This window comes from Lathamus discolor, chromosome 20 (assembly GCF_037157495.1).
Source record: "Lathamus discolor isolate bLatDis1 chromosome 20, bLatDis1.hap1, whole genome shotgun sequence".
Classification (NCBI taxonomy): domain Eukaryota; kingdom Metazoa; phylum Chordata; class Aves; order Psittaciformes; family Psittacidae; genus Lathamus; species Lathamus discolor.
Window position 1 is genome coordinate 4892138 of NC_088903.1, and position 27549 is coordinate 4919686.

At 59.8% G+C, this 27549-nt stretch overlaps 5 protein-coding genes and 1 long non-coding RNA gene across 6 annotated transcripts; 4 read left to right on the forward strand and 2 right to left on the reverse strand.

Moving 5' to 3' along the window:
* Positions 1 to 987: 987 nt before the first annotated feature.
* KLHL11 (kelch like family member 11) lies at positions 988 to 3770 on the forward strand. The gene is made up of 2 exons (XM_065699028.1): positions 988 to 1525; positions 1622 to 3770. Exons 1-2 carry the CDS (start codon positions 1044 to 1046, stop codon positions 3216 to 3218), a joined length of 2079 nt encoding a protein of 692 aa, XP_065555100.1. The 5' UTR covers positions 988 to 1043; the 3' UTR covers positions 3219 to 3770.
* A 3422-nt stretch (positions 3771 to 7192) lies between these two features.
* KLHL10 (kelch like family member 10) lies at positions 7193 to 11715 on the reverse strand. The gene is made up of 5 exons (XM_065699056.1): positions 11254 to 11715; positions 10565 to 11054; positions 9465 to 10082; positions 8619 to 8768; positions 7193 to 7647 (listed from the first exon to the last, which is right to left on the reverse strand). The coding sequence occupies exons 1-5, from the start codon at positions 11535 to 11537 to the stop codon at positions 7276 to 7278; spliced, it is 1914 nt and encodes a 637-aa protein (XP_065555128.1). The 5' UTR covers positions 11538 to 11715; the 3' UTR covers positions 7193 to 7275.
* A 663-nt stretch (positions 11716 to 12378) lies between these two features.
* On the forward strand, positions 12379 to 16360 carry NT5C3B (5'-nucleotidase, cytosolic IIIB). Its single transcript, XM_065699047.1, has 8 exons — positions 12379 to 12620; positions 13476 to 13545; positions 13895 to 13941; positions 14157 to 14242; positions 14405 to 14494; positions 14682 to 14844; positions 15110 to 15310; positions 15497 to 16360. The coding sequence occupies exons 1-8, from the start codon at positions 12414 to 12416 to the stop codon at positions 15605 to 15607; spliced, it is 975 nt and encodes a 324-aa protein (XP_065555119.1). The 5' UTR covers positions 12379 to 12413; the 3' UTR covers positions 15608 to 16360.
* Positions 16351 to 22094, reverse strand: FKBP10 (FKBP prolyl isomerase 10). Its single transcript, XM_065699027.1, has 10 exons — positions 21673 to 22094; positions 20237 to 20382; positions 19952 to 20141; positions 19580 to 19725; positions 19311 to 19500; positions 18942 to 19087; positions 18234 to 18423; positions 17901 to 18043; positions 17631 to 17794; positions 16351 to 17464 (listed from the first exon to the last, which is right to left on the reverse strand). The coding sequence occupies exons 1-10, from the start codon at positions 22077 to 22079 to the stop codon at positions 17279 to 17281; spliced, it is 1908 nt and encodes a 635-aa protein (XP_065555099.1). The 5' UTR covers positions 22080 to 22094; the 3' UTR covers positions 16351 to 17278.
* LOC136024003 (uncharacterized) lies at positions 18600 to 22382 on the forward strand. The gene is made up of 2 exons (XR_010616728.1): positions 18600 to 18646; positions 20087 to 22382. It is a non-coding gene; the product is annotated as an uncharacterized LOC136024003 (long non-coding RNA).
* Positions 22383 to 23221: 839 nt separating this feature from the next.
* Positions 23222 to 26753, forward strand: P3H4 (prolyl 3-hydroxylase family member 4 (inactive)). The gene is made up of 8 exons (XM_065699038.1): positions 23222 to 23712; positions 24701 to 24850; positions 24966 to 25137; positions 25226 to 25354; positions 25438 to 25583; positions 25666 to 25749; positions 25889 to 26030; positions 26112 to 26753. Exons 1-8 carry the CDS (start codon positions 23239 to 23241, stop codon positions 26123 to 26125), a joined length of 1311 nt encoding a protein of 436 aa, XP_065555110.1. The 5' UTR covers positions 23222 to 23238; the 3' UTR covers positions 26126 to 26753.
* The last annotated feature ends 796 nt before the right edge of the window (positions 26754 to 27549 follow it).

A 27549-nucleotide genomic window follows, 5' to 3' on the forward strand; every position in this document is an offset into this window, starting at 1 on the left:
GCCCCTCTGCTCTTGTGGGACCCCTCTTGCAGCACTTGTTAAGTTCTGGTGTCTTCAACATATGTAGGATTTGGAGCAAGTCCAGAGGAGGCCACGAGGATGAGCAGGGGCTGAGCACCTCCTGTATGGAGCCAGGCTGAGAACACTGGGGCTGTTCAGCCTGGAGAAGAGAAGCTGCGTGGAGACCTCAGAGCAGCTTCCAGTGTCTGAAGGGGGCTACAAAGATGCTGGAGAGGGATCTGCATCAAGGCCTGCAGTGATAGGATAAGGGGTGATGGGTTCAAACTGAAACAGGGGAAGTTCAGGTTAGATCTAAGGCAGAAGCTCTTCCCTGTGAGGGTGCTGAGGCGCTGGCACAGGGTGCCCAGAGCAGCTGTGGCTGCCCCATCCCTGGCAGTGCTCAAGGTTGGAGCCTTGGGTGACCTGGTTTAGTGTGAGCTGTCCCTGCCCGTGGCAGGGGGTTGGTACTGGATGATCTCGAGGTCCTTTCCAACCCCATAATTCTATGTTCTAGTTCAGAGGAGGGGGGGATACACACGTTGTAAAGGAAACAAGGAATCAGCTCCACACCAACAGCGCCCTTTGGGCAGAGGGAGTTAATTCCTCCTTAAATCCCTCCCCTGCAGCTTTGCCCGAGGGAGGACAACAAAGGAGAGGCCACCCCAGGTTCTGCCAAGCCCCGCGTGTGTGCTCCCGGCCCCTGGTACCTGTGCGGGGTGGGAAGGAGCCCCAGGGCCTCCCTCCTGCCCAGGGCCTGGGCGCTGCGGCCGGCTCTGGCTGCTGTCACAGCGGCTCCTACAGCGGGAGAACCACCGGGGCCGGCTCGGGCGCTCAGCTCGCTCGTGAGGGGCTCTCAGGGGGGTGATGGAGCCGGTGCCTCCCTCCCCGGCCCCCTCCGGGTGCGGACCCGAACTGAGGGGAGGCTCCGCCCGTTCCAACCCCGCCGCCATCTTCCCTGCGGCGCCGGCCACACCCCCCACCCGCCAGGGGGCAGTGCCGCGCACCTCAGGCTCGCAGCGCAGGCGCAGTGCTCACACTCCGCCATGTCGGACAAGATGGCGGCGGCCGCTGCTTCTCCTCAGCCGCAGCCGGGCCCGGGGCCGCCGGCGGTAGCGGAGAGCGGGGCCTCGCGGTCCGGCGGCGGCAGCGGCGGAGGGGAGATGGAGGCCGAGGCGGAGGAGTTCGGGTGCCCCGCGCACTGCTCCGACCTGGCGTGGCGGCAGAACGAGCAGCGCCGCCACGGCCTCTACTGCGACATCACCCTGGCGTTCGGCGGCGGCCGGCCCGGCCCGGCCCGCGAGTACCGGGCGCACCGCTCCGTGCTGGCCGCCGCCACCGAGTACTTCACCCCGCTGCTCTCGGGGGGCTTCGCCGAGTCGCGCTCGGGCCGCGTGGAGCTGCAGAAGTGGAGCTCGGAGGGGGGCCCCGACCCCGACACGGTGGAGGCCGTCATCGGGTTCATGTACACCGGCACCATCCGCGTCAGCCCCGGGAACGTGCATGAGGTGCTGGAGATGGCGGACAGGTGAGCGGGGCCCGGGGCGGCGGGGCGGGGGGGGGGCGAGCAGCGGGGCGGGCGCGGGGCCGGGCTCAGCATCACCCGGGTGCGTTTGTGGTGCAGGTTCCTGCTGACCCGGCTCAAGGAGTTCTGTGGCGAGTTCCTGAAGAAGAAGCTGAACCTCTCCAACTGCGTGGCGGTGCACAGCCTGGCGCACATGTACTCCCTGAACCAGCTGGCCCTCAAAGCGCAGGACATGATCAGGAGGAACTTCTACAGGGTTATCCAGGACGAGGAGTTCTACACGCTGCCCTTCCACCTGGTCAGGGACTGGCTCTCGGACTCGGAGATCACGGTGGACTCTGAAGAAGTCCTCTTTGAGACTGTGCTGAGGTGGGTGCAGAAAAGCCCCGAGGAAAGAGAGAGGTACTTTGAAGATCTCTTTAAACTGCTCAGGTTGTCTCAGATGAAGCCCACTTACCTTACTCGCCACGTCAAGTCGGAAAGGCTGGTGTCGAGCAACGAAGCCTGTGTTAAATTAGTGGCTGAAGCTGTGGAGAGCCATGCCTTAAGGTCCGAGAACTTGCAGCCTGGTAACTTGCAGCATTCCGCTTGTCCTGTAGCGTTGCTGCCGCGGTTTGGGCAGAACATGGATGTCATTATGGTCATTGGTGGTGTGTCGGAGGGAGGGGATTACTTGAGTGAGTGCGTGGGGTATTTCATCGATGAAGATAGGTGGGTGAACTTGCCCCACATCCATAACCACCTTGATGGGCACGCTGTTGCCGTGACGGAATCATACGTGTATGTGGCTGGCTCCATGGAACCAGGGTTTGCCAAGACTGTAGAAAGGTACAATCCAAACAGGAATATTTGGGAGCAAGTCTCCAACCTGTTAACCAGAAAGCATTCCTTTGGCCTTACTGAAGTGAAAGGCAGCTTGTACAGTATTGGTGGGCATGGCAATTTCAGCCCTGGCTTTAAAGATGTGGCCATTTATAACCCTGAGCAAGACAAATGGCTTAACCTGGAGTCAGCCCCCAAGATCCTTCGGGATGTCAAAGCTGTTTCGGTAGAAGACCGTTTCATTTATGTCGCTGCTCGAACCCCAGTTGACAGCGATAGTGAAGATGGGCTGAGGGCAGTCATTATCAGATACGATGCTGACACGAGGCAGTGGCAGGACGTGGAGTCCCTGCCTCTCGTTGATAACTATTGCTCTTTTCAGATGTCTGTTGCTAGCACAAACTTTTACCACACAGCATCGTGCTGCCCCAAGAGTTACCCTATAGATAATGAGGAGGCCAAGGGAAAGATCTCTGGCAGGGCCTCAGATGAAATACTTGAAAGCTTACCCCCAGAGGTGCTTAGCATTGAAGGAGCAGCTATTTGTTATTATAAAGATGATGTTTTTATCATTGGGGGGTGGAAAAACAGCGATGATATTGACAAGCAATACAGGAAGGAGGCCTATCGTTACTGTGCAGAGAGAAAGCGCTGGATGCTTTTGCCTCCTATGCCTCAGCCTCGGTGCAGAGCTACAGCCTGCCACGTGAGGATTCCCTTCAGGTGCTTGCAGGGCACGCAGAGGTACCCTATGCCACAAAACCTCATGTGGCAAAAGGACAGAATAAGGCAAATGCAGGAAAGGCAGATGCAGGAAATACACCGGCACTCCCTGAGCTTGCGGAGGATGCCCCGCTCGCAGATAGAGTGCTAGCTCATGGCACATCACTCCTGATGAGTCTAGGAAGTAGTGTCTTGTTAGGCTGGAGATGTCTTTATAAGACATGGGGGTGTTGGTTTGATTTCATGCATAAAACCAGCATCTTTTATGTATTGAGTATTAAGAAGCTCAGAAATAGAGGATGGATGGGAGTTGAGCTATGTGAATCCAACAGTATTACTCAGTGGTGCCCAGGGAGAAGCCTTGGCCTGTATCGGGCTGTGCGATATCTCTGGGAACATTAAGTCTGTTACTTCTCTCTTGTGATCTTTGTTTTCAAGGACTTCTGTGGAGTTAGGCTCCAGCAGTTGTTGTTTTGAAAATCAAAGATCCCTGTTGTAATAATTTAGTGGTTACATTTGTATGTGCTTGAAAGCACCTCTCCTCTTTTATTTGCACTTATCTATTGACATTCCTTTGAGTCTCTCCTCCTCAGTGACTAAACTTCGCATAGTTTGTGTTAGTGTACTTCGCTTTCCCATGCTGGAGGCAAGTGCAATAGTTATGTCTATATATGAAAACAAAAGCACAATCTTTCCTTATCAACTTACTGAGAGATGTTTCTATGTGTATTCAATATTTTGTATCTGTCTGTTGTAGAGAGGCTGCAGCCTTTGCTTGTGAATGGATGGTTGGTAGAACACAAGACACTTGCTAGAACAGAGAACTTGAGGCAGTAAAGAAGATGCTTTGTCTTTGACAGCTTCGTTAGGAACGGGGTCAACATCAGCCTGAGAAAAGGAGTGAAAACCACCAAAGTACCACCCGCCAGCACTGACTGGTTCCTGCTGTCAGTGTGGAGTAGTAAGAATGAGGGTATTTCACAGTAACGGACTGAAACCGGAGCTGGTTGTAGATCCTTCCTCACATGTTGTGCACCTTTTAAGCCTAGTGAGAAGGTGATTAGAAGAACCCCGTGAGCCTGTTTCCAGCCTGTCTTTGACAATCAGAACTCTTTGCCTTCGGTACCCCCTCCCCTGTGCTGCAAGGTCCATCACAAATCCACACGTAGTGTCCTCTTGAAGCGCGACACTTGAGTTTTCATAGTGTCTCAACAGTTGAATTTCCTCACTTAGCGTGGTGGGAAGATTGAAGCTGATTTCAATACCTTTTGGTGTGCTGAGGAGGTTTTACATAAACCAGTGCCCTGGCTGCTCTGGTTCACTTCCTGCTGTGCTCCTAAGGAACTGAAATGGAAGATTTCCTTCAGAGTAAACGGTTACTGTCCCACCGAGCACTCCTCCTCCCTGATCCCAAGAGCTCCAGGACGGTTGAGGTTACTGGCAGATTGAATGCATCCTTCCTCCCTTCATTTCTTCCCCATCCTTCCCTTCATTTGAATGTTCCAGGCGTTCACATGCAGCCTAACTCAGGATCTTAGGGAGGGGAAAGGGAGGCGTAAGCAGGGTGTTCCAGAATTCGTCTAGACAAACCTTGTTGGAGAATGTATTTACTGTCTTTGGTTCTTACCATGGTTTTCTGGTGGTTTTGATGTGGGCACCTTCTTTGCAAAAGAACTTCTAAACAGTTTGGCTTTTTGTTTTGTTTGTTTTGTTTTTTTTTTTAACTGTTTAGCTTTCTGAGCTGATACTTCCCATTTCCCAATTCAGCACCAAGCTAGATCAGAGGTGAAACACTGGGTAAGTCTTTCAACCACACAGTGTGTCAAGGTTTTTCTGATGTGTTCAGCCCTTTCTGCTCTGCTTTGCAGTTGCCACTTTGGAGATCAATAACTTGTCTTTTTGTAATAGAAGAATGTAGCCTTGTTTAAAAAAAAAAAGAGGTTGAAAATCCTAACAGTTTGTCTCAATTTACTCACCTGTAGTAACTCTGTTGTCTTTTCTTTGCCTGTCGGATTGTTAGGGCAGATGAAATTGTATGATGCTGGCCTAAGAGAACAACTAGGTAACGCTTGCTCAGGTTTAAGGCCCGATGTCCAGAAGTGACTGTTACCAAATCAGCCTGTGAGCAAGGGCTTACTCAGTGGAGTTTGGCCCGTGAGCTCTTGCAGGTTTGGCTTGAGTAGTTTAAGAACTGGAGGTAAATCCACTGATTTAACTAATTTGTGGGAGCTGATTTCAAGATACTTCACCAGACTTCGCACAGAAACAACGGAGAAGAGCTTTTGTGCTCTACCTGCTGACTTGGCTGTAGGGGTTTGACAAGGAGCTGAAGGATGGTGTGTATCAGCCCAGCTCAGCTCTGTCAAAGCCCTCTTGTGGTCTGTCAATATGGACAATATATAGGGAGAAATCCCAAGGGTGTTATTTCAGGTGGAAGATGGACTGAACAGTTTAACATGCGGGAGCATGCGACCAAGTTCGATACAAGAACAAACTTACTGCAGTCATTCTTTTTCTAAGCAAAACTGATACTGCACTTACCATGAGAACTTTTGGCTTACACACAAGCTCTATAGTTTACTAAAAACATTCCACTCCAAGATAGTGTCAAAACAGCTTTAGCATCCAGAGCACGGGAATGCCAGCTGTGATTCTGTACGTGACGCACTGTACTTGTGTGCTGTGTCTGCATGGTGAGTGAGGGGCACAGTTGCACTTGCTCAGACTCTTGCTATGCCAGTTCTATGGATTTTTAAAGTTGTTGGGTTTGTTTTGGGGTCTTTTAACCTTGACTTTAAATTGCATTGCACATGGGTCTTAACTGACAGCTCTTTAACTACCCATTGTATCACATGTAGGTGTTTGGAAGAGTTGCATTATTGGCCCTGTGTTGTAGCCCACTAACCTGTGAGGCTCACAACAGCTCCCTCTGTGGCCCCTGACTGCCGTAGCTTGCTGGCTGTCGATAAAATGATCCTAGAAGCAGAAGCCTGGAGACTCTTTCAGTGTGTCTATAGTGGCCAGTTCCATGTCAGCAAGATCCTAGTGTGTATGCAGTAAGTATTGGAAGGCCAACTTCTGGCTTTACTAATGTAAAAGAGCACTGGGAGGAGTTTTCCCTCCTCCTCATGACAATCACACTCCTCCACCTGTACTGAATATGTGCCACAAAATGCATGTTTCATGTCCTGTCTTCCTGCTCAGAGCATCAGTGGAGTAGGACACATCCTGCCTCACACTCGGCAGTCAGTGTAGTAATTTCTAGGTGCCACGTGTGTACCTTGTATTTTCTAACTACCTGAATACTCTCTTAGTCCGCTGGGTTTGTAATGAAGACATGCCAACTTTTTAGCATGCATTATGAATATCTTCGCCAAGCATTCTGCAGTACTGTTTCAATAGCATCTTTCTCCATCACAGTCAATGTTAACGTCAGAACCATTGGCTCAACTTGTGTGTCACGGAATCCACTGATCTGTACTGACAAACTGAGTCACAAAGCATTGCAACTGTTTGGGTTCTGTTTAACACAACCTAGCTAACAGGATGTTGTAACTCTCAGTGGGCTTAAAAAAGCAAGCTTCAAGTTAGTGGTGTATGGCTTAGATTTATTGCCAGCTGTGTCCACGTTATGCAGGGTATAAACCATATCTCCAGTTGTCAGTCCTGAAGTGGAAGTCTGCTAAACCAGGTGCTCTTGAGGATCTAATCCTGTTACTAATATGAATGTAAAGTGTAGAACTAATGAGGTGTTTGAAGACCATTAATAGATGCTCCTCATAGGTGCGTGTCACTGCGGATCACGGCAGCGGTGCTCTCCTGTGTTAATGTAGACTTCCATGAGTGCCTGGGGAGCAGCACGCCTGTACTGGCTTCCAGTAAGGTAACGTAGTGTGTGTGCGTCTAGATTTGAGACAAACCCTACTGTCACATTCTTTACCTTAAATACACTGTACTAAAGTTTATTGTAAGAAGTGAATTAATGAAAATAAACCTTTTATTTCTCTAGCATCCTCTGTTGTACCTTTCATTTTCTCACTTGCTGCAGAGGCCAGGGCCGATACACACGTTTTGTGGTGCCATAGAATGAAAGTTTAAAATATTAATTATTCTTCTTTTGGCCTATATAATTTTATTGATTTGTTTTAGAAAAGAAGTCAGTACATTCACTTGCTGCTCAGAGGGCTTTATTCACTGCATGGAGCTGTTTATACAGGCAAGCTGCTGGTTGAAGAAGTGAACTTGACTTCATTTGAAGAGTTGTCCGCGACGCTGTCTCGCTTGGCAACGTAGTCCCTGATGTTGGAGAGGCCTGGCACCACGCAGCAGCTCAGGGCACTGCGGTATATGCTCATGTCCTGGATGTCGTACCACTCGTTGGCCTTTTCATCGTAGCACTCGGCGTTGAAAGTCGTCGTAAAGCCGTTGAAGCCCCCAACCACGTACAAGAAGTCGTCCACCACCTCGATACCGAAGTTGCTGCGAGGGTTGAACATGGTGGGGACCGCATGCCACGTGTTGCTGACGGGGTTGTATGCTTCCACGCTGCGGAGCCGGTTCACTCCATCAAATCCTCCTACCTGTGAATACCAAAGGCACGGAGTTGAACCCGGCTCTTCCTCCCCTGCTCAGCCAGCTGGGTTATATAGAGTTACAGAATCACAGGGAAGTTTGGGTTGGAAAGGACCTTAAAATCATCCAGTTCCAGCCCCCTGCCATGGACAAGGACACGTGGCCCAAGGCTCTGTCCAACCTGGCCTTGAACACTGCCAGAGATGGAGCATTCACCACTTCTTTGGGCAACCCATTGCAGTGCCTCAGCACCCTCACAAGGGAGAACTCCTTCCTGCACAAGGGGAAGTGGCCCTGCCTCGCTGAGCTCAGCTGAGCATTGCTGAGAGCGTGGCATCTCAAAACGTGTGCTCATTGCAGGCTGCTCCCTTGTTCCTCCTGAAACATCCAAAAGTATTTTGTGCAACTGTGAGATTTTACACTTTACAGGGTTTAAATGCAGTACGTGGCTGGGGTGAATGGGACCGAGCGAGGCCTCTGTGCTGCTGAACCTGTTGGCAGCAGCCGAAAATCACTGCTTTGCTGCAGATGCTTAAAAATCGTCTGTACATTTCTCAGAACCAGAAGCGTGCAGGTGACGATGTTCTCAGGAGGCTCCGATGGGTTCAAACTGAAACAGGGAAGTTCAGGTTGGACATAAAGCAGAAGCTCTTCCCTGTGAGGGTGCTGAGGCGCTGGCACAGGGTGCCCAGAGAAGCTGTGGCTGCCCCATCCCTGGCAGTGCTCAAGGCCAGGTTGGACACAGGGGCTTGGAGCAAGCTGCTCCAGTGGAAGGGGTCCCTGCCCATGGCAAGGGTTGGAGCTCAGGGAGCTTTAAGGTCCCTTCCAACCCAACCCATTCCATGATTCTATTCCTTCCTTCCCTACATTTCACATTAAAGCAAAAGGCCAGCACTGAAGTCCAGGAACTGCAGATCAGCAAAGGGTGAGTACTTCACGTGCTGGGGGCTGCGAGGGCAGAGGCACTGTCCCCCCTTACCGCATACACCTCGTTTCGGTACGCAATGACTCCTACTCCGCTTCTTCTGCTTCTCATGGGTGCTATTAAGGTCCACTGCTCTGTGGTGGCGTCGTACACTTCAGCAGTGATGAGGCACTCGCTGCCGTTGAACCCACCGCATATGTACACCTGAGCAGGGGAGGAAGGCAGAGTGTGAGCAGGGCAGTTGTACTCCTGGTAGGAGGACATGAAGGGAATATGAATGATGCAGCTGGGTGGTTTCTTTAGGGGAAGGTTGGTTTGGTTTTCAATGGGAATGGTCCTGGCATCCTGGCTTTGAAGGAGTACAAGCACAGTGTGTTCTTCAGGCCAGCAGGATTTAGACCCTTTATTTCCTCAACTGCATGAGGCAGACAGGCCCTCTGGCAGGTTCAAGCCATTCCCCTTGGCCTGTCCTTACAGGCCCTTGTCCCAAGCCCCTCTCCAGGTTCCCTGCAGCCCCTTTAGACACTGGAGCTGCTCTGAGGTCTCCCCTTCAGGAGCCTTCTCTTCCCCAGGCTGCCCCAGCCCAGCTCTCTCAGCCTGGCTCCAGAGCAGAGCTGCTCCAGCCCTTGCAGCATCTCCATGGCCTCCTCTGGCCTCGCTCCAGCACCTCCACGTCCCTCTTGTGCTGGATCAGGACTGCAGGGGGGGTCTCAGTGCAGCAGAGGGGCAGGATCCCCTCCCTGAGCTGCTGCTCACGGGGGGGGGGGGGTTCTGCCTGCAAGTGCCCCTTGTTGGGCCGTGTGACAGGACAGGCACTGAGTGATGCTGCGCACGTGCTCGGTTCCTCATCCCGCTCGGCTCACCCCAACCCGCACCGCTCCCCGGTAACCCGGCGCTCACCTTCTCACGCAGCGTGGTGGCACTGGCATCGCTCCTCTGCTCGTGCATGGGGGTGATCAGCGTCCACTGGTTCGTCTCGGGCTCGTACCGCTCGGCCGTGTTGAGGCGCGTGTAGCCGTCGAACCCCCCCATGGCGTAGATGAAGCCGTCGAGGACGGTGACGCTGACGTAGCAGCGGCGCGAGTGCATGGGCGCGACCTGGTGCCACGTCTTCAGCAGGGGGTCGAACCTCTTGACGCTGTTGAAGTAATCCACGCTGTCGAAGCCGCCCACGACGTAGATGAAGCCTCTCAAATAGGCCGTGCCGTGGTAGGCGACGGGGCTCTCCTGCTCGCTCGTCACGTTCATCCACTTGTCCGCCCGCACGTCGTAGGTCTCCATGGCGTTGGTGGGGCTGCCCCCGCTCCAGCCCCCGATAGCGAACAGGATGGCGTAGGGCAGGCGAGGCCGGCTGAGCGGGCTGGCAAAGTCCAGGTAAGGGGGCCCGTGCATGCTGAGGTGGTACATCTCCGTCAGCGTGTTGATGATGAGGCCTTTGCAGTCCTCGCTTTCCGCCACGTACTCCTGCGTTTTGACGTTGTTCATGAAGAATTCTGCTTGCATCAGCGCCAGTCGAACCTGGAAAGCACAGAAAGGGGGGGTTAGGGGCGGCATCCCCATGGTGTCTGTGGGGGAGAGCCCTAGTGCTCAATGCTTTTGCTGTAAGAGAACCCGAGAACTCAACGTGTTGCTTATAGCTAGTCCAGAAAGGGGGGTGCAAGGGTAAATCACTTGATTTCACTGCAGGGAGCCTGCTGCTGCTTTGGCAAGGGGCTTTTCCCTTCGCAGACTCAAACTGCCCTAATGCCTGCTGCTGTTTGCGTGGCTCATGCACAAATAGAGGCTCTGTGTGTGCAGAGATAAGGTCCCTTGTGACCTTTGGTCCCTCCTGGCTGTGACAAGGAGCTGAACGCGAGGAAACGGGCACTTGGGAGCTCAGCCCCGAGCCCAGCGCCCAGGGCAGGGTCCTCAAGAGCCCGAGGGTGTGAAAGGGAGCTTCCCGCAGCCTGCCAAGAGCAGCGGAGCGGTTGTGGCCCTGCAGAGCCTGCGTCAGCACCGACCTTGCTCAGCAGCTCGGCGATGTGGTGCCGCCGGTTCGGGGGGTCGTGGTCAATCCACCTCACGATAGCCTTGAACACGGCGTCCTCTTCCCTCGCGTTGAGCTCGTCCTTCTCGATGATGTTCTTCAGCTCGCTGACGGAGAGGTCGAGGAACTCTGCAGAGACCTTGGTGATGTCCTCGAAGTGATGGAGGATGAACATGAAGGCTCCTTCCTGCAGCTCGGGGCAGTAGTAGTACTCTGTGAGCCTGTAGATGCCGATGCAGTTCTCAAAGCAGAGCTGGGACTTTAGGAACTCGCAGCACAGCCGGATGATGCCCATGATGTTGAGCTGGTCTGCGGCGACGAGCAGGCTTTCCACGTTCTCCGTGGTGATCTGGACAGTCCGGGTGTAGGCGTACTCGATAATGAGCCTCATCATTTCGGGGGAAATCCCGGGGATTTTGTACACCATCTTCTCGGCCCTGTTCCAGCTGCTGGTGAACAAAGCCCTGGAAAACCAAAGCAGTGCTGGAGGCAAAACCGGCTTTGCTGGGTTAAACCCTGCCCGTTATCCCCTGGGCACCCGTTTGGGTACCAGCAGTCGCCATGCTGGGAGGCCGTGTGGTTTTATCCATGTTTCACTAGTGATGGAAGCACCAAGGCAGCACGACCCAGGCTAGGAAATGCCACCCATCCCCTCTGACTGACCTGAAATAGTGGCTGCAGCTGCAGAGGATGTTCTTGTGAGCATTAAATTCGATCCCATCCACGCTGATGACCACATCACAGAGTTTCCCCTCAAGACGAAGCTCATTGAAGATGGTGCAAGCCATAGCACTCATCTTCCTCTCCATGTGAGAGGATGAGTATTTGGAGGACAACAGCCTGTCTTCCATGTTGAAGCCTGAGGCTATGGACAGTGCCTCTCTCGTGGTCTTTGTCTTTGTCCCTCCAACATCACCTCTGGCCGGTGCTTCTAGAACATGCTCCATGATGAGGTCACAAGGTCAGGGGACCTGGGCAGCAGCACCTGGGCTGGTGGGGCTGTGAACCCCTCTGCAGGGAATGGGGTCCTGGCCCCCCCAAGCCCCTCACTCCATGGCTGCCCCATAGCCCAGGCTGTGCTGGACCAGGCCCCATTGATGGCTGAGGAAGAAGGGCCTCAAGATTCCCCTGCAACTCCTTCATGCCATTCAGCACAGGTATAAAGCTCCCCAGGCGCAGGCACCGATGGCTGCTGCAGTGCCCCTGAACCAGCTCACGCAGGAGGAAGCTGAGGCCCAGGTTAGCTCATGTCAGTGATGGAGCCACAAGTGCTGGATCTGCTGCTCCCTTTGGAGGGGTGGAAGGAGCCGCCTGGGGTTGAGGAGGGGATGTGGGGCACTGGGATCCCCATCCTGACCCCCAGCTCATTGCTGGCTGCTTCTCATCGTGTCTGGGTGCCCAGAGAAGCTGTGGCTGCCCCATCCCTGGCAGTGCTCAAGGCCGGGTTGGACCCAGGGGCTTGGAGCAAGCTGCTCTATGGAAGGGGTCCCTGCCCGTGGCAGGGTTGGAGCTGGAGGAGCTTTGAGCTCCCTTCAACCCAACCCATTCTGGGGTCCCGTGTTCCTGCCGGTGCCGACTGAACCCAACCCGTTCGTGCCTCGCTGCCCCGGGCCCCGCTGGGGCTTTTGCCCTTCCCCTTCTCTCTTCCCCCTTCCTGCCCCGCAGCGCCCTGCGGGGGAAGCGCCGGCCCCGCAGCGCCCCCAGCGGCTGCAGGCGGCCTCGCACGCTCCGCCCCGGCCCCGGCTCCGGCCCCGGCCCCGGCCCCGGCTCCTCCCCGCGGTTGCGCGGCCCCGGCGCGGCTCGGCCCTGCCCGGAGCGCGGCGATGGCGAGCGCGGGGCTGCGGGAGCGGGGCCCGGCGGGGGCCGGAGGGCACCGCACCCCCGGGAGCCTTGCGGGGGCCCGGCCACCGCAGCGCGGTCCCTGCCCGCAGGTGCCGGAGCTGGGGAACGCCACGGTCCGCGCCCGGCACCCGGAGCGCGTGGCCGCGATCATCCGGTCCCTCAAGGAGCAGGGGGCGAGCAAAGTGCAGGTACCGGCCCCGCGGCTGCGGGGGGTGCGCGCTGAGGGGTTGGGGTGCTCCGTGCCCGGCCCGGTGCCGGGAGCGCCGTCCCCACGCTGCGCGGATGGAGGAGCCCCGGGGCAGAGGCAGGACCGGGGGGCGGCTCTCCCTGGATGGGCCCTTTGCTTCCCGTTAATGCACGATACGGCTGTGGCCGGATGCCCGAACACCTCCCGGATGGAGACAGGCTGAGGAAGTTGGGGCTGTTCAGCCTGGAGAAGAGAAGGCTGCGTGGGGACCTCAGAGCAGCTTCCAGTACCTGAAGGGGGCCTATAGGGATGCTGGGGAGGGACTCTTCATCAGGGACTGTAGTGACAGGACAAGGGGTAACGGGTTCAAACTTAAACAGGGGAAGTTTAGATTGGATCTAAGGAGGAAATTCTTCCCTGTTAGGGTGCTGAGGCACTGGAATGGGTTGCCCAGGGAGGTTGTGAGTGCTCCATCCCTGGCGGTGTTCAAGGCCAGGTTGGATGAAGCCTTGGGTGGGATGGTTTAGTGTGAGGTGTCCCTGTCCATGGCAGGGGGGTTGGAACCGGATGATCTTGAGGTCCTTTCCAACCCGAACTATTCTATGATTCCATGATTCTAACACCCCGCTCTGCCCGCGGCGGTGTCAGCAGGATGAAGCCATTTGGTGCTGACACTCGCCTTAAGGCGGGAGGGTGCTGGCTGTCTCGGATGGGGCTGGCAGCCACACGGAGGCAGGAGCATCCGCATCCATTGCCGCTGTGGTCTGGACCTTGCACCCTCGCAGCGCCTCGGCTGACTCGGCCAGGGCAGAGCGCGCCGCCTCACACCGGCCTGGGCTCCTCTCACCCCCCCCAGGTCATTTCCGACTTCGACATGACCCTGAGCAGGTTCGGGTGCAACGGCCGGCGCTGCCCCACCTCGCACAGTGAGTCCGAGCCCCTGGCGCTGTTGCTTTCTGGCTCCCGTGTTTGTGCTCCTGGGCTCTATGGCTCCCGTTTGCCTCCTCGCACCTCTGCCGAGCCCGCCCGCTCCTCTCCTCCCTCGGTGCAGCTCCTTGGGCAGCGCGGAGCCCCCCGCAGAAGCTGCCTCCCGGCCTTGCTGCTTCTCCTCCTCGCTGTATCCTCACCAGCGCTGATGCTGCTCTCATAGCGCCTGCGAGCAGCACCGTGCCCCACAGGGCCCACCGGTGCTGGGGATGCAGGGTGACCGACCGCGGGTGGGAAAGCCTTTGGGTGCTGCCGGCCTGCAGCACCGGCCTCTTACTGTGCTTGCAGACATCCTCAACGACAGCCGCGTTATCAGCGAGGACGGCAGGAAGAAGGTGGGTGCCTGCTGCTGCTCGGCGCTGTGGGGTTTGTCCCTATCGCCCATCATCAGGAGGCTGCCGTGGCTCCTGTGGCAGCTCCCCAGGCTGCGCCTCAGCCGCTGCTGATGGAAGGAGAAGGTTCAAAGGGACGTGTTCCTTTGCCTGCTCGCTGTTGTTCAGCCTCTTCAGGCAGGACGTTCACTCTGCTCTTTCCATCTCTCCACCGCCAGCTGAAGGAGCTGCTGCACTATTACTATCCCATTGAAATTGATCCCAACCGCAGCCTGGAAGAGAAGCGGCCCCTCATGGTGGAGTGGTGAGTGCTTGGATGGGACGAGCTTCGCCTTGTCCCAGCAGCTTCTTGTGCCCGAGTTCTACAGGACTCAGGCTCGAGGTGTCCCTGGGCTCGGTGGCAGTGCCGGGAGCTTCCATTGCCCAAAGGGTGCTTTGGGAAGCTCCTTCCTCTGCCTTTCCCCAGGTGGAGCAGAGCCCATGAGCTCCTGACCCAGCAGAACATCCGGAAGGGGGACATAGCCCAGATCGTCAGGGAGTCGGGAGTGATGCTCAGGTACGGGCTGCAGGCACCGGCAGCAGGTAGGGTATGGGGGCAGCTCCCCTGTCCTCTGCTGGGCATTATCCAGGCCCTTGGCTCAGCATCCGATGTCACCCACAGCACAAAACTGTTGTGCTAACGCTCGCTGTTAAAGCTGGACTTGAGGGAACGGGGTACCCTGTAACGGGCACCTCTGCTCTAGGGATGGATTCAAGGAACTGTTTGATCAGCTGCACAAGTACAACGTGCCCCTGTTCATCTTCTCCGCTGGCGTCGGGGATGTCCTTGAGGAGATCCTCCGTCAGGCCAATGTCTTCCACACAAACATCACCGTGGTCTCCAACTACATGGACTTTGATGGGAACGTGAGTTTCTGCATCGCGTGCGTGTGGGGATGCGGAGAGGAGGCTCCAGCTGGGACCGAGGCCTGCGATGTGCTTAAAGGCACCGCTTGGTTCAAAGCTGCCTGTTTGATCCCTGTGGCTGGAGCTGACTGCTGGGACCATCTCCGTGTTCCATGGCTGCTGGGTTTCCTTGGGGTACCCCGGAGATGAGGGCCGGTGCCCTGGGAGCATCCCCATTCCGGGCGGGGAGCTGAGGCGCACGGAGGGCTTTGTCCTGTTTGCACAGGGAGTCCTCACGCGCTTCAAGGGACCTCTCATCCACACCTACAACAAGAACAACAGTGTCCTGCAGGGCACGGGGTACTTCCAGCAGCTGAGCACCAGGACGAGCATCATCCTGCTGGGGGACTCCATGGGTGACCTGACCATGGCAGACGGCGTTCCCAGCATGGAGAACATCCTCAAGATTGGCTTCCTCAATGACAAGGTGGGAGTGAGAAGCAGTTCCTTGCTCCCCTATGTGCAAAGGCAGCAGAGAGGGGCTGGCCATTGCCCCAGTGACGGGGAGGCATCGTCACTGTGGTCCCTGACCCCTCTCTGTGGCAGCATCAGGAGGTGCTGTGGGTGCAGCAGCTTCATTCTCAGCCCTCCCTGCTCCATCCCATTGCTGCAGGTGGAAGAGCAGAGAGGGAAGTACATGGATGCCTACGACATCGTGCTGGAGAGAGACGAGACGCTGGATGTGGCCAACGGGATCCTCCGCTACATCCTTATGGAGACGTGAGCTGGGAAGGCTCCGGTGACCTCCGCAGCCAATGTCCTGCCCTGGACAAAGCTGGAGTTGATCTTCTGGTACCTGCATCCTGACGCTGGGCAGGCTCCTGCCCCTTTGCACATCCCAACCTCACTCACCCCCTTTGGGCAGCCCTGGAGCTGGAGGAAGCTGCTCCACTCCCTTCACCCCACATTGCCCACATGTGCCGCTTCCCACTTGGACTTCATCCCATTGGGACTGCATATCCCACCCAGACTTCGTCCCATTCAGACTTCATCCCACTGGGACAACCCCTTTTATGTCTCAGGTAGAGATGCTCTGCACTTGCTGCAGTGGTCAAGCATGGAAGCGGAGATCATTTGCTGTAGTTTGAGGACAGATGGAAGTGGTTTAATTTCCTCCCTATGGAAACGAGTCTCTTCTGTTGTCTCTGGGCTTCCAAATGCCCAGCTGAGCTCCAGGGGTAGCATCACCCACCCCATGTGCCCCATGGACACCCTGCAGCTCCCAGCCCTGCTGTTCCTCTCGCTCTGTTTCAGCTCTCAGTGCTAGGGCTGCTGCATCTCTGCTCCCAGCTCCAGGTATCCCCATCCCGAATGGAGCCACCGGGCGCTGCTGCATCATCCCCCTGTGCTGGAGCATCCCAGGAGCTGAGGTTTGGTTCCAATCCTGCCTGACCCAGCAGTGCTGGAGCCTGGAACCCCCCTGCCCGAGGAATGTTCCGTGGCAAAGTAACCTGGCACAAAGCAAACTCCTTGGAAACCAGTAGAGATGATTTATTTGGTGGAAGGCAGCAGTCGGTGAGGGACCCATTGCACTCTTCTGTTCTTGCATCTCTTTGACCTGCAAGACACTTTTAGAGGCAGTTTTGGGCTGATTCATCTGATCCCTGAGGGCCGTTGCTGCGGGGCAGGGAGGATGCGGGCAGGGAGGATGCTGCTCCCTGAGGGCCCTTTCTGGTTTCCTTCTCCCAAAGGCAAACAAGGGCTTTGCTAGGTCCCTGCTGCCTTGGGGGGTGCTGGGTTTCCTGGAGCAGCAAATGCCTGCAGGACCTTGGGGTTTTGCCCTGGGACCTGAGCCCCTTCCAGCCTCTTGTCCCAGGGAGGAGCAGGGGCTGGAGCATTAAAGGCTTCTCTTTATTCCTCCTCTCTAAAGAGGAGGGAGAAACCCCCAGCCCCAAACCACACCGCGCTGCTGCAGCAGTGAGGGGCAGCTCCCTCCTGCCTGCCATGGGTGCAGCACGTGGAGCAGGACGTGCAGTCACTGGCTGGGGAGGAAGGCGATGGGGATGGGGATGCTGCTGCCCTATGGGGAGCTGGGAGCAGGGGGGCAGAGTGGGGTTTGGCAGCAGCGGAAGGCTCCAGGGTCCGGCTCCACAGCAGAGGTACCATCTGCGGAGCACAAGGGGATGGGGATGCGGGCGCTGCTGTCCCCGGGGTGGATGGAGACCCCGTGTGGGTGTTTCCCACCTTCTTGCCTGGGTTTATTTGCTGGGGGTCGGTGTTTTCCTGCCCAAAGGAGCATCCGAAACCCCTCAGTTAATGAATGGGGGGGGGAACCCCCAAATGCTCCCCCCTGGAAGGGCTGGGGAAGGGCAGGGGCAGGTTCCTGGGGAGGGAGGGACCGGCCACGGCATGGCCAGGACGAGTCCTGTGTGCAGGGAAGAGCAGGAGCTGCTCCTCAGAGCTCCTCGTGGATCTTCTCCTGGTCCTCATCCGACTTCAGCTTCAGCTCCTCGGGGGTGATCCTCCCGTCCTGGTTGCGGTCCTGGTTCCTGAACATGTCGGCAATGACTTTGTCCGGGTCGGAGCTGGGCATGAGCCTCCCCTTCCCTTCCGCCACCTGGCTCTTGATGAAGGTGGAGAACTGCAGCGGGGACAGGGGGAGAAGCTGCTTCGCTCCGCGCACCCGGGTTCCTCCTGCCCAGCCCTGGGTGCCTGGGTCCCGCATCCCTGCGATGCTGCTCCCCGTGGTGGGGTCCCCGCTGTCCTCCTGCGCCCATCACCTGGGGGCACTCGGGGCCCTCGCTCACCTCCTCAGCCGGGATTTCCCCGTCCTTGTTGAGGTCCATCTGCTCGTAGAGGCCGGCCGGGGGCTCCCCGTGCCAGATGAAGAGGTATCCCTCGGGAACGCCCTCCTCCATGGAGATCAGCTCCACCTCGAAGCGGAGCACGGCGCTGCCCGGCACCCCCCGGGCTGGAAAACCCCAGGAAGGAGCCCGATGGGGGAAAGCCTCCAGCGCCCATCGGGTGATGGGGGAAAGGACCCCGGGACCCCCGGCTGTGAGCAGGATGCTCCCTACCTCCGCTCTCGCCGTGTCCCAGGTGGGGGGGGACGATGAGCACCCTCCGCTCCCCTGCGCACATGTCCAGGAGGCCCCTGTTCAAGCCCTCGATCACTTTGTTGGTGCCCAGGGTCACCTCCTGCGGCTTCTCGTAGTCGTGGCTGCAGCGGGCACAGAGGAGACCCCTTGGTCCCCATCCCCTGCGCTCCATCCCACTGTGCCCCTGAACCCCACGCGCTGCCCCACGGCCGTGCAGCCGATGCGCCAGTGCTGCCCTATGGCACGGGGCTGCTGCACCGGTGCCTGTCCTCGCCCCAGCCCAGCACCGCCAGGATGTGCCCCAGCACGCACGAGGAGAAGAGCTTGGTGCCGTCCAGCAAGGAGCAGTTGTAGTGGTAGCGGATGAAGTCCCGGTGGCGGGTGGTGAGGTTGCAGCCCTCCGGCCGGTACAAGGTCTCCATCTCCACCGGGTCCTCAGGGTTGTGGAAGTCGATGATGTGGACATCGAAGATGAGCACGGCTGAGCCGGGAATCTTGTTCCCTGGAAGAGGAGGATGAGGAGAGCTGCGGGAGCGCCGCGGTAAAGCCTTTACCTGCACCTCCCCATAGCGCATCCATCCCTTCAGGTAAAGCCTTTACCTGCACCTCCCCATAGCGCATCCATCCCTTGAGGTAAAGCCTTTACCTGCACCTCCCCATAGCGCATCCATCCCTTGAGGTAAAGCCTTTACCTGCACCTCCCCATAGCGCATCCATCCCTTGAGGTAAAGCCTTTACCTGCACCTCCCCATAGCGCATCCATCCCTTCAGGTAAAGCCTTTACCTGCACCTCCCCATAGCGCATCCATCCCTTCAGGTAAAGCCTTTACCTGCACCTCCCCATAGCGCATCCATCCCTTGGCACGTGTTGGTGTCAGCCCTTCCCCGGCCAGTGATGCCCCCCACAGCACCCAGAGCCCTGGGGATGGTGGCGGTCCCACTTGGTCATCCCATGGTGTGGGATGCGCAGGGCTGAAGGAGGGGATGCCACAGCGCGTGGTGCTGGACCCGGCGCCTTACCTGCCCCATTCTCCCCATAGGCCAAGTGAGGGGGGATGACCACGCGCCGCCTCTCCCCCATGCAGACCCCCTGCAGGCCCTGGTCCATGCCGGGGATGATGTAGCCCTTCCCGATGTAGGTGTTGTACGTGTGGTTGCGGGAGTAGCTGCAGGGACAGGAGCAGAGCCTGGTGTGATCTCAGCCCTGCTCCCACACCCCTTGTCCCAGTCTCTGCCCCGCTCCCCCGGAGCCAAACCCTGGGCATAAACAGGGATTGCCCTTTGCAACCTCTCCTCCACCTCCTCCATCAATTCTCCAGCCTTTCCATGCTGCTGAGCACGGGGATGGAGAGCGCGGGCTCAGGGATCTCCCCACTTCCCTCCCCACACCTGGAGTCAAAGAGCGTCCCGTCCATCAATGTCCCATTGTAGTGGTAGCGGACGAAGTCCCCGCTGGCAGCGCGACGCTTGCAGGGCTCGGGCACCTCGAGGTGCTCCAGGGACACCCCGTCCTTGGGGTTGTGGAAGTCCACCAGCAGCACGCTGAACACCAGCGATGCCTGCGGCGGGATCGTGGACCCTGAGGAGGGGACACGGATCAGCCCGCGCCAGGGCCTGGAGCACAGGGGCGGGAGGGAATGGGGCGATGCCCGACCCACCGTAGCCCTTCTCCCCATAGGCGAGGAAGGGCGGGATGATGATGCTCCTCTTCTCCCCGGCGCACATGCCCAGCAGCCCCTGGTCCATGCCCTTGATCAGCCAGCCCGTGCCCACGTAGGTGTCGTAGGTGCTGTTCTTGCTGTAGCTGGTGGGGAGGAATAAGAGCGGGGACGGCTCCAGGCCTGAGCGGTGCCATGTGGGAAGCTGGTTTGGGATCACGGAGCTGCACCGGCCCTGCCGGGGCGCAGGGAGGGAAGGCACAGGGGGAGGCTGCTCTGGCCGGGGTGCAGCGCGAGCCCCCATGTCCAGCATCCACTGGTCCCTGCCCTCCCAGTGCCCCCATCCACCTCCAGCCTCCCGGTGCCCTGTACCTGGAGTCGAAGGGGGTGCCGTCCAGCAGCGTGCCGTTGTAGTGGTACCGCACGAAGTCCGAACTCTCCACGGTGCGGTTGCAGTGCGCGGGTCTGGACAAGGGGGTGACCTGCAGCTTGTCCTTCTTGTTCCAGATGTCCAGCATGACCACATCGAAGTACAAGGTGGCGTCTGGGGGGATCAGCCCCGCTAATGGGGCAGCAGCGAGGACAAAGCAGCTTAGGTCAGGACCCCTGCTCCCAGCAAAGCCGATGCAGCCCCCCCACAACCCCAGCCCCACGTACCCACGCCGATGCTGCCGTAGCCGAGGTGGGGGGGCACGATGAGGTGACGCCGCTCGTTGACGCACATGCCCTGCAGCCCCCGGTCCATGCCCGTGATGAGGCGCCCGACACCCACCACGCCGGCCACCGTGGCCCCTCGGTCGTAGCTGGGTGAAGGGGCAGAGCCGTCAGGGGTGCGGGATGCGGCGAAGCCCCCGATGCTGCCGGTGCTGGGGGAGCTGAGTGCTCGGCACCCGGGGTTTGGGGGGGATCAGGACCCCAACGATGCGAACACAGGGCAGCCTCGCGGTGGGTCCCTGCACTGCTGCAGGGCCCACAGCCCAAAACCATTGATGCTGATGGGCTCAATCCTGCACTGCCTGTGATGGAGCTGCACCCTGACCTGCGCACCCAGCACCATGCAGGTAAGGCAGTGCAGATGGGACCCTCTGGGTGCAAAGGAGGGGGGTGATGCTTCCCATTGGTACCAAACCCTTCGACACCGTCCTCATCCATGGAGCTGGATGCGGCAGCTCCAGGGCTTTCTGCCCCTTCCAAACCCCTTTGCATACAGCATGTTTGGAGCTCTATGGAGCAAAGAGGGAGGGAAACAGCCCAGGCCTCATCCTTCCACCGCAAATCTGCCTTTATCTCTAAACCTGAAAGTACTGCAAGAAGCAACTGGGGCTGGTTAGGATAAAGTGAACCCTCCGTCCCCCTCCATGTGCCGCTGATGCTGCCACCCTGCAGTCAAGACAAGGAGTTCCTTTAGCAGGGAATGCCCCCAGGCTCCCAATGCACTCGGGGGGCACAGCAGAAGGTGAAGCGCATCCATCACTCAGTTACTTTCTCCCCATTCATGCTCCCACTAAAGACACATGAAACCGCAGCAGCATCCCTTTGCTTTCCTCTTAAACGCGTCTGTGTGGAAAGCTTTTGTTCCTGCACCCTCTGTCTCTGCCCTCTGGTTGTGTCCCTCGTTCTCCCCTTGCTCCCGGTGCTGCAGAGCAGGGACTGCACCGACACGAACTGCTCGGCAGCCACTGGGAGCAGAGCAGGATCGGTGCCCAGGCTGAGGAAAACCAAGTCCGGCCAGAGCAAAGCCTCTTAGGTAATGAACGGGTTTCACTGCTGCCACGTTTCAAAGGGCTTCCAGTGCTTCCCTGCCCATGCAAATACATGTCCTGTGTGCAAAATGCCTCCCGCAGGGGCAAATCCTGCCCATGCCTGGGGCTGAGGGCGAGCAGGCACCGATGGGCAGGGGCTGCTGCTTCATGGGGCACAGCGGGACCCTCGGGCTCCCTGCCCTCGCCCCCAGCACCCACCAAAAGCCTTCCTTGGGGTCCAAGCATGGGGCTGCCCGGAGCCTGTCCCTCCCCTGCTGCCCCTTAGGGACGCAAGGCATGCAGGGGTCCCCCCCGGCCCCGCATGCAGTGGTGAGGAGCCGAGGGCTATACCTGGAGTCAAACTTTTGGCCATCTTTAAAGGTCCCATTGTAGTGGTAGCGAATGAAATCCCCCATCTGGGCCTCCCGCAGGCAGATTTTGGGGATGTAGTATCTGTCTATCACCACGTCTTCCAGCGGGCCGGGGTCGCCCAGCCCCGGAGCCCCCAGGATGCTGAGAAGGAGGAGGAGGAGGAGGAGGAGGAAGAAGCTGCCGGGGGCCATGGCGCTGGGAGGCTGCAGCCGGCGGAAAGGCAGCGGGAGGCGGAGGGACGGGGCCTGCTCAGCTCGGCCGCCCCTTCCCGCGGGATTCCTGCCCGGAATTTCTGTACACGTGTCCGGGCCTGGCCCTTCCTCAGCCACGATCCCAACGCGAGTCCCGTTCCCCCCCCCCCCCGACAACGGCAGCGCCGGGGCCATTCCACAAAACAGGCAGCGCCGGGAAGTCCCAGCGGGGAGCTCCAGGGCAGCTCCCGGCAGGAGGGGTTGGGCTGAGGGGGTTTTTTTTCCTCTCCTTTTTGTGTTTTCCTTTCTTTTCCCCAAAGGAAGAGCCCAACGGGAGCTGCTTGGAAGCGAGTTTGTGCCGCCGCAGCGCCGGCTCCTAGCGCTGCTGCCTCTTCCCGCTGGAGCCATGGCTCCCCCAGCTCCGGATGCTGCTGCTCGGTCCCCTGGCAGAGGGAATCCAGGGGATTCGACGTTTTAATAACACCTCCTGCTCCTCAATCTGCTTTTATGGGTGCTGATGGTTAAAAATACCCCCCCCCCAAAAGCCTTTCCTAGATAAGAGCAGCACCAAACGCACCCGTACGCGTTGCCCCTGCGTCCCCACCTCCCCAGACCGTGATGGGCACCGCGATACGAGCCCTTGGCAAGCCCCAGATGGGAAATGAGACCAACCCGAACCAACCCGCGGGTTCTCCGAGGGGCAGCGCCTCGGGTGAGGACAAAACCTCAAGCCCCCCCCTGGAGCCGGGGCTCAGGGTGCACACAGCTTGTGGGAGCAGGAAGAAGCCTCAGCCGTGTCCTGGCTCCTGCCGCACTCTGTGACATCCCTCAATGCCACTGGCCAGCCGGCGACAAGGCACTGGGCTTGGGCTGGGGCCAGCGTGGCCATGCCAAGGCTGGCTGGGTGCAATGTTAGGGGCTGGCACGGCGCAGGGTGTGTGGCCACCAGCTTGGCACCAGCCACCAGCAAGGCCAGCGCTGGGACGGGGCCACTGCACAGGTTTGGCGCAGGCCAGCACCACGGGGTGCTCCGGGGTCCAGCACAGGGTGCGGGATGCTCTGAGCTGCAGCACGGGGCACACACAGCACATCCCTCTCCACAGTGGTCCTGCAGCCCCGGAGCCCGCAGTGCGGGGCGCAGAGTGACCCCCTTCACCCCGCAACAGCGCGGGGTGCGGAGGGGGAACGCATCGGAGCCGCGCAGCACCGAGCACGCCCCACGTTGCGCTGCGCCGGCCGCGCAGAGCCGCACTAAGACCCTGCGCGCTCGCCGCGCACCGCCCCTTCCCCGCCGCCCGCCCCCTGCGCGGAGCCGTGCGCGGCGCTGCGCGGGCAGTGCGCGGAGGCGGCGGGGATGGGCTGCGCGGCGCTGGCGCTGCTGCTGCTGCTGGCGGCGGCGGCGGGGCCGTGCGCGGCGCAGTACGAGGAGTACAGCGTGCGCGGGTTCCCCGCGGCCGCGCTGGAGCCGCTGCAGCGAGCCTACGCGCGGGCGCTGGAGCAGTACGCGGGTGCGCAGTGGGCAGAGAGCGCCCGGGAGCTGGAGGCGAGCCTGCGCCTGCACCGCCTGCTGCGCGACAGCGAAGCGCATTGCCACCGGCGCTGCGCGGAGCCGGGCCCCGCCGAGGGGCCCCCCGCCGATGGGGACCCTGCGGCCCCGGAGTGGGAGCGGGAGATGCAGCTCTTCGGGCGGCTGCTGCGCCGCGCAGGCTGCCTGCGCGCCTGCAAGCGCGACCTGCCCGTGTTCCAGCTGCGCTACCCGCCCGCGCAGACCCTGCGCGACTTCCAGCGCCGCCTGCCCTACCAGTACCTGCACTACGCGCTCTTCAAGGTGAGCCGGGGGCGCGCAAATGCCGCGCAGTGCGGCTGGTGGGAAGCAAGGGGGGGGGGTGTCCTGTGCCTCCATCCTGTGCTGCCCTGGTCTGTGCCCCTTCTTTTACCCTTCACCCTGCATCTCCCCAGCTCTGCACACTCATCCTGCGCCCCTTGTCCTCCTCTTTGACACCCCCATCCTGCATCCCCCACCCTACCCCACCAGCCTGCACCCCCTGATCCCCGCTCCCTTCTATCCTGCACCCTGCTGTCCTTTGCTTTCCTGTCCGGCACCCCCCACCTGGCATCCCCCCCTTTGGCTCCTCCATCCTGCCCCTGTGCAGCGGCACGTCAGCATCATCTGGGATGCATCAGGACATGAGAGGAGTGCCTGGGACTGGGCGCCTGTGGTTGCATCCCCCCCACTCCACCTCGTGTCCCCCTGGTCCCCCTGTGTCCCCCTGGCCAGGCAGGGTGTTGGGACACCAGGGCTTGGCTGGGGAGCCAAGAAGCCTGAGCTGGCAGGACCAGAGCCACTGTGGTTGCTGCAGGACGCGTCTGGATGCTCCTGCGGGGAGAAGCCCTTGCCTGGGCTCACAGTGCAGACGTGGAGGGAGGTTTAGGATGCATTGGCCCAGGTGACCCTGCCCAAGCTCTCTGGTGGGGGCCTCCCCCCTCCCCAGGCACGGTGCTGGGCTGCGGATGCTGGTTTAGTGCTCAGCGCTGGCAGTGGCATGGGACAGCCTGGCCTAGATTCTTAATGCCTTTTCCTCTTGCTCGCTCGGCCCAAACCCATCTCATTGATGGCTCCTTCACCCCCACTCCCCCCAGTGTCACTGCCCTGAAGTTGTCATCCAAGTGCTCATAAAGCAGCTGGGAGCAGGAGGCTCTCCTGGGATGCTGAGGTGCCTGGGAAGAGCGGATGCCTGGATCCAACCCGCACCACATGGATGCGGCGTTCCTGAGGGCTTGACCTGTCCCTACCCTGCCTCTTCCTCCCTCCCCAGTCAAATAAGATCGAGAAAGCCGTGTCCGCTGCCCACACCTTCCTGCAGAAGAACCCCAAGCACGAGATGACCTTGAGGTACCTGAACTATTACAGGACGATGCTGGATGTGGATGAATACCTGGTGGACCTGGAGGCTCAGCCCTACGAGGTGAGGAGGGCCACGGGGTTAGGACTGGGTCCCCTGGGGCTGCCAACGCGTGGTCCTGCCAAGCCCTTTGGGAGCAGCTTTCTCCCCCTGAGCCCTGGTCCCTCACCCCCCGCAGCCGATATTCGTGCGGTCGGTGAAGCTCTACAACAACGGCGACTTCCGGAGCAGCGCGGCCGACATGGAGCAGGCGCTGGCTCAGTACTACGGGGCGTACGAGGACTGCCTGGCCGGCTGCGAGGGCGCCTACGAGCTGCAGGACTTCAAGGACTTCTACCCCGCTATTGCAGGTGACTCGCTGCGGGGCCGGGGGACAGCGGGCTGGGACCGGGCTGGGGGGGCAATGGGGCGCAGAACCTAACGCCTCCCCCCCCCCAGACCACTTTGTGAGCGTGCTGCAGTGCAAGGTGGACTGCGAGAGCGAGCTCACCCCCAACGTGGGGGGCTACTTCGTGGAGAAGTTTGTGGCCACCATGTACCACTACCTGCAGTTCGCCTACTACAAGTGTGAGTGATGGTGGGACGGGGCAGCCCCGCGTGCTGCGGGTCCCTGGGCTGGGTGTCACCGGCTCTGGGGATGCTCCCCGCAGTGAACGATGTGCAGGATGCGGTGCGCAGCGTCGCCAGCTACATGCTCTTTGACCCGGGGGACACCGTGATGCAGCAGAACCTGGTCTATTACCGCTTCCACCGCGAGCGCTGGCGCCTGCGCGAGGAGGACTTCGAGCCACGGCCGGTGAGGACCCCCCCCCACCATGTCCTGTGGCTCCGGTGGGGACAGAGGGGCTGATCCAGGCCTCGCTCCATCCTGTGCCCAGGAAGCCGTGCGCTACCACAACCAGACGGCCACGCAGAAGATGATGCTGGACTTCGCCAGGCAGTACCTGCAGGCTGATGATGAGGTAAATGATGGCCACGCTTTGGGGTGCGGGTGGGTGTTGTGGGGTACCCCTGGGCAGGGCTTTTACTCAGGCGGAGGGTGCTGACCCCCAAACCAGCCCTGGAGCCCCAATGCCTCCCCCTGCCCACCCCACGCTGCAGATGGAGGTGGATGGGGATGAGGGGCTGGAGATGCGGGACCTGCCCTCTGATGGTGAGTTCGAGGGTGAAGGTGACTACGAGGAGGGCTTCTTCGCCGAGTGGTGGCAGGAGCCCAGGACCAAAGGGGACAAAGCTGACCAAGGTTTGTGATGCTGGAACAAGGGGCACGCCATGGGGCAGGGGTTCCTGCTCCCCGGTGCCACCGAGCCCTCTGTGTTTGCAGAGACCCTGTCATGAGCCAGGCGAAGGGGCAAGGCCCTGGCAGAGCTGGATGGTGCTGGTGGCCCTGGGACACCGGGCTCCTGACAGCCCCCACGCAGAAACCTTGGGCTTGCAGGGAAGGGCTGATCCTGCCCAGAGCCCTGCGGCAGCGCTGCCTCTGCCGCCCGGGCATCCCTGTGCTGAGTGCAGCCCCATGCCTGTCAATGGAGCATCGGCACCGCTGAACCTGCCTGCCTGCCCACGAGCTCTCTTCGGGCCACCCTTGTCCCTAGGAGCCCCACAGCACCGGGGGCACTGTGTCCATCAGCTCCTTCCCAGGGCCTGGGGACACTGCGCCAGGACTGACCACGTTGTCTCAAGGGGCTGCCCTGCGCCGGGAGCAATGCACGGTGCTGCCCCATCTCAGGGCTCCTTCCAGGGTCCCTTTGGACCCCATGGCCCGGTGATGGGACGGGGATCCCGGTGTGCTGGCATCCCCATGGTGCCTGGCGAGGCCGCATCGCCCGTGCCCTGCGTGTGCCTTGAGTTCTCCCCCCCCCAGCCCTCTGTAGCCTCAAGCGCCGTTAATTTAATACTTCCCGACCTGCGCGGGTGCTTTTTATTCCTAAATATTTACTTTTAATAAAGTCTGGGCCAGTCTTTCCATGGCTGCCTCCGCCTGGGGGCTCCCTGGGGCTGGGCTGTGCCATGGGCAGGGATGGGTTCGGGGACCGGATGCCCCCATCAAGTAGGGGAGAGACCCCACAGGGAGCTTTGTGTGTCCTGGGGGCCATGGGAGCCACCAGCCTCTTGTGGGGCTGGGAGGGTCCTGACCCCATTGGGACCCTGATGGGAACGTGTGAATGGGGCTGGGGGGGGCTGCAGGGGGGGTGTCTGGGTTTGGGTTGCTTTGGGTTGCATCACCCCGACACCGGTCACTGGGGGGGGGGGGGGCCTGGTGCTGCGGCTGGGCCGGAGGGTGCAGGGTGTCCCCTGCCGCCTGTCCCAGGGATGCCCCCCCTCCCGCCGGGCGCTTCGGAGCCGCTCCAGGGGCTGCGGGCCCGTGCGTGCCCCGGGCACCGGGAGCCGGGCAGCGCCGGGCCGCGTTCCTGCTCCCATGGAAGCTGTTGGCTGCGAGGACTGAAACCGAGAGGCTGAATCACGGCGTTGGCCCCGGGGCAGGGCAGGGAAGGGAAGGGAAGGGAATGGAATGGAAGGAAGGGGGTGGCGGGGAGGCTGCCGGGACTCCGCCCGCCCTGCCCCGCAGCTCCCATTTCCCTGGGCTTTCCCAGCTCCGCGCTGGGAGCAGGGATGGGGCTGAGCCCCCAGACCCACGGGCAGGGCTCAGGACAGAGCCGGGGGGGGGGGGGGTGGCAGCCCCTTGCCCCCTGCGCAGGGCAGGGCTGTGCCTGGACGGGGAGGAGCGGGGTTCGTCACCGATGGGAGCGGAGCTGGGGCTC

Coding starts and splice junctions, on each gene's coding strand:
- P3H4 (XM_065699038.1), top strand. CDS start 23,239: ATGGGCTGCGCGGCGCTGGCGCTGCTGCTGCTGCTGGCGGCGGCGGCG. Junction 25,355..25,437: donor GCAGTTCGCCTACTACAAGT/GTGAGTGATGGT, acceptor TGCTCCCCGCAG/TGAACGATGTGCAGGATGCG. Junction 25,750..25,888: donor ACCTGCAGGCTGATGATGAG/GTAAATGATGGC, acceptor CCCACGCTGCAG/ATGGAGGTGGATGGGGATGA.
- FKBP10 (XM_065699027.1), bottom strand. CDS start 22,079: ATGGCCCCGGCGCTGCCGTTGTCGGGGGGGGGGGGGAACGGGACTCGC. Junction 20,142..20,236: donor CTACGGCAGCATCGGCGTGG/GTACGTGGGGCT, acceptor CTGCCCCATTAG/CGGGGCTGATCCCCCCAGAC. Junction 19,501..19,579: donor CTATGGGGAGAAGGGCTACG/GTGGGTCGGGCA, acceptor TCCCCTCCTCAG/GGTCCACGATCCCGCCGCAG.
- KLHL11 (XM_065699028.1), top strand. CDS start 1,044: ATGTCGGACAAGATGGCGGCGGCCGCTGCTTCTCCTCAGCCGCAGCCG. Junction 1,526..1,621: donor GTGCTGGAGATGGCGGACAG/GTGAGCGGGGCC, acceptor TTTGTGGTGCAG/GTTCCTGCTGACCCGGCTCA.
- NT5C3B (XM_065699047.1), top strand. CDS start 12,414: ATGGCGAGCGCGGGGCTGCGGGAGCGGGGCCCGGCGGGGGCCGGAGGG. Junction 14,495..14,681: donor GAGTCGGGAGTGATGCTCAG/GTACGGGCTGCA, acceptor CCTCTGCTCTAG/GGATGGATTCAAGGAACTGT. Junction 14,845..15,109: donor ACATGGACTTTGATGGGAAC/GTGAGTTTCTGC, acceptor CTGTTTGCACAG/GGAGTCCTCACGCGCTTCAA.
- KLHL10 (XM_065699056.1), bottom strand. CDS start 11,537: ATGGAGCATGTTCTAGAAGCACCGGCCAGAGGTGATGTTGGAGGGACA. Junction 10,083..10,564: donor TCGCCGAGCTGCTGAGCAAG/GTCGGTGCTGAC, acceptor TGTGCTTTCCAG/GTTCGACTGGCGCTGATGCA. Junction 7,648..8,618: donor ACCGAAACGAGGTGTATGCG/GTAAGGGGGGAC, acceptor TGGTATTCACAG/GTAGGAGGATTTGATGGAGT.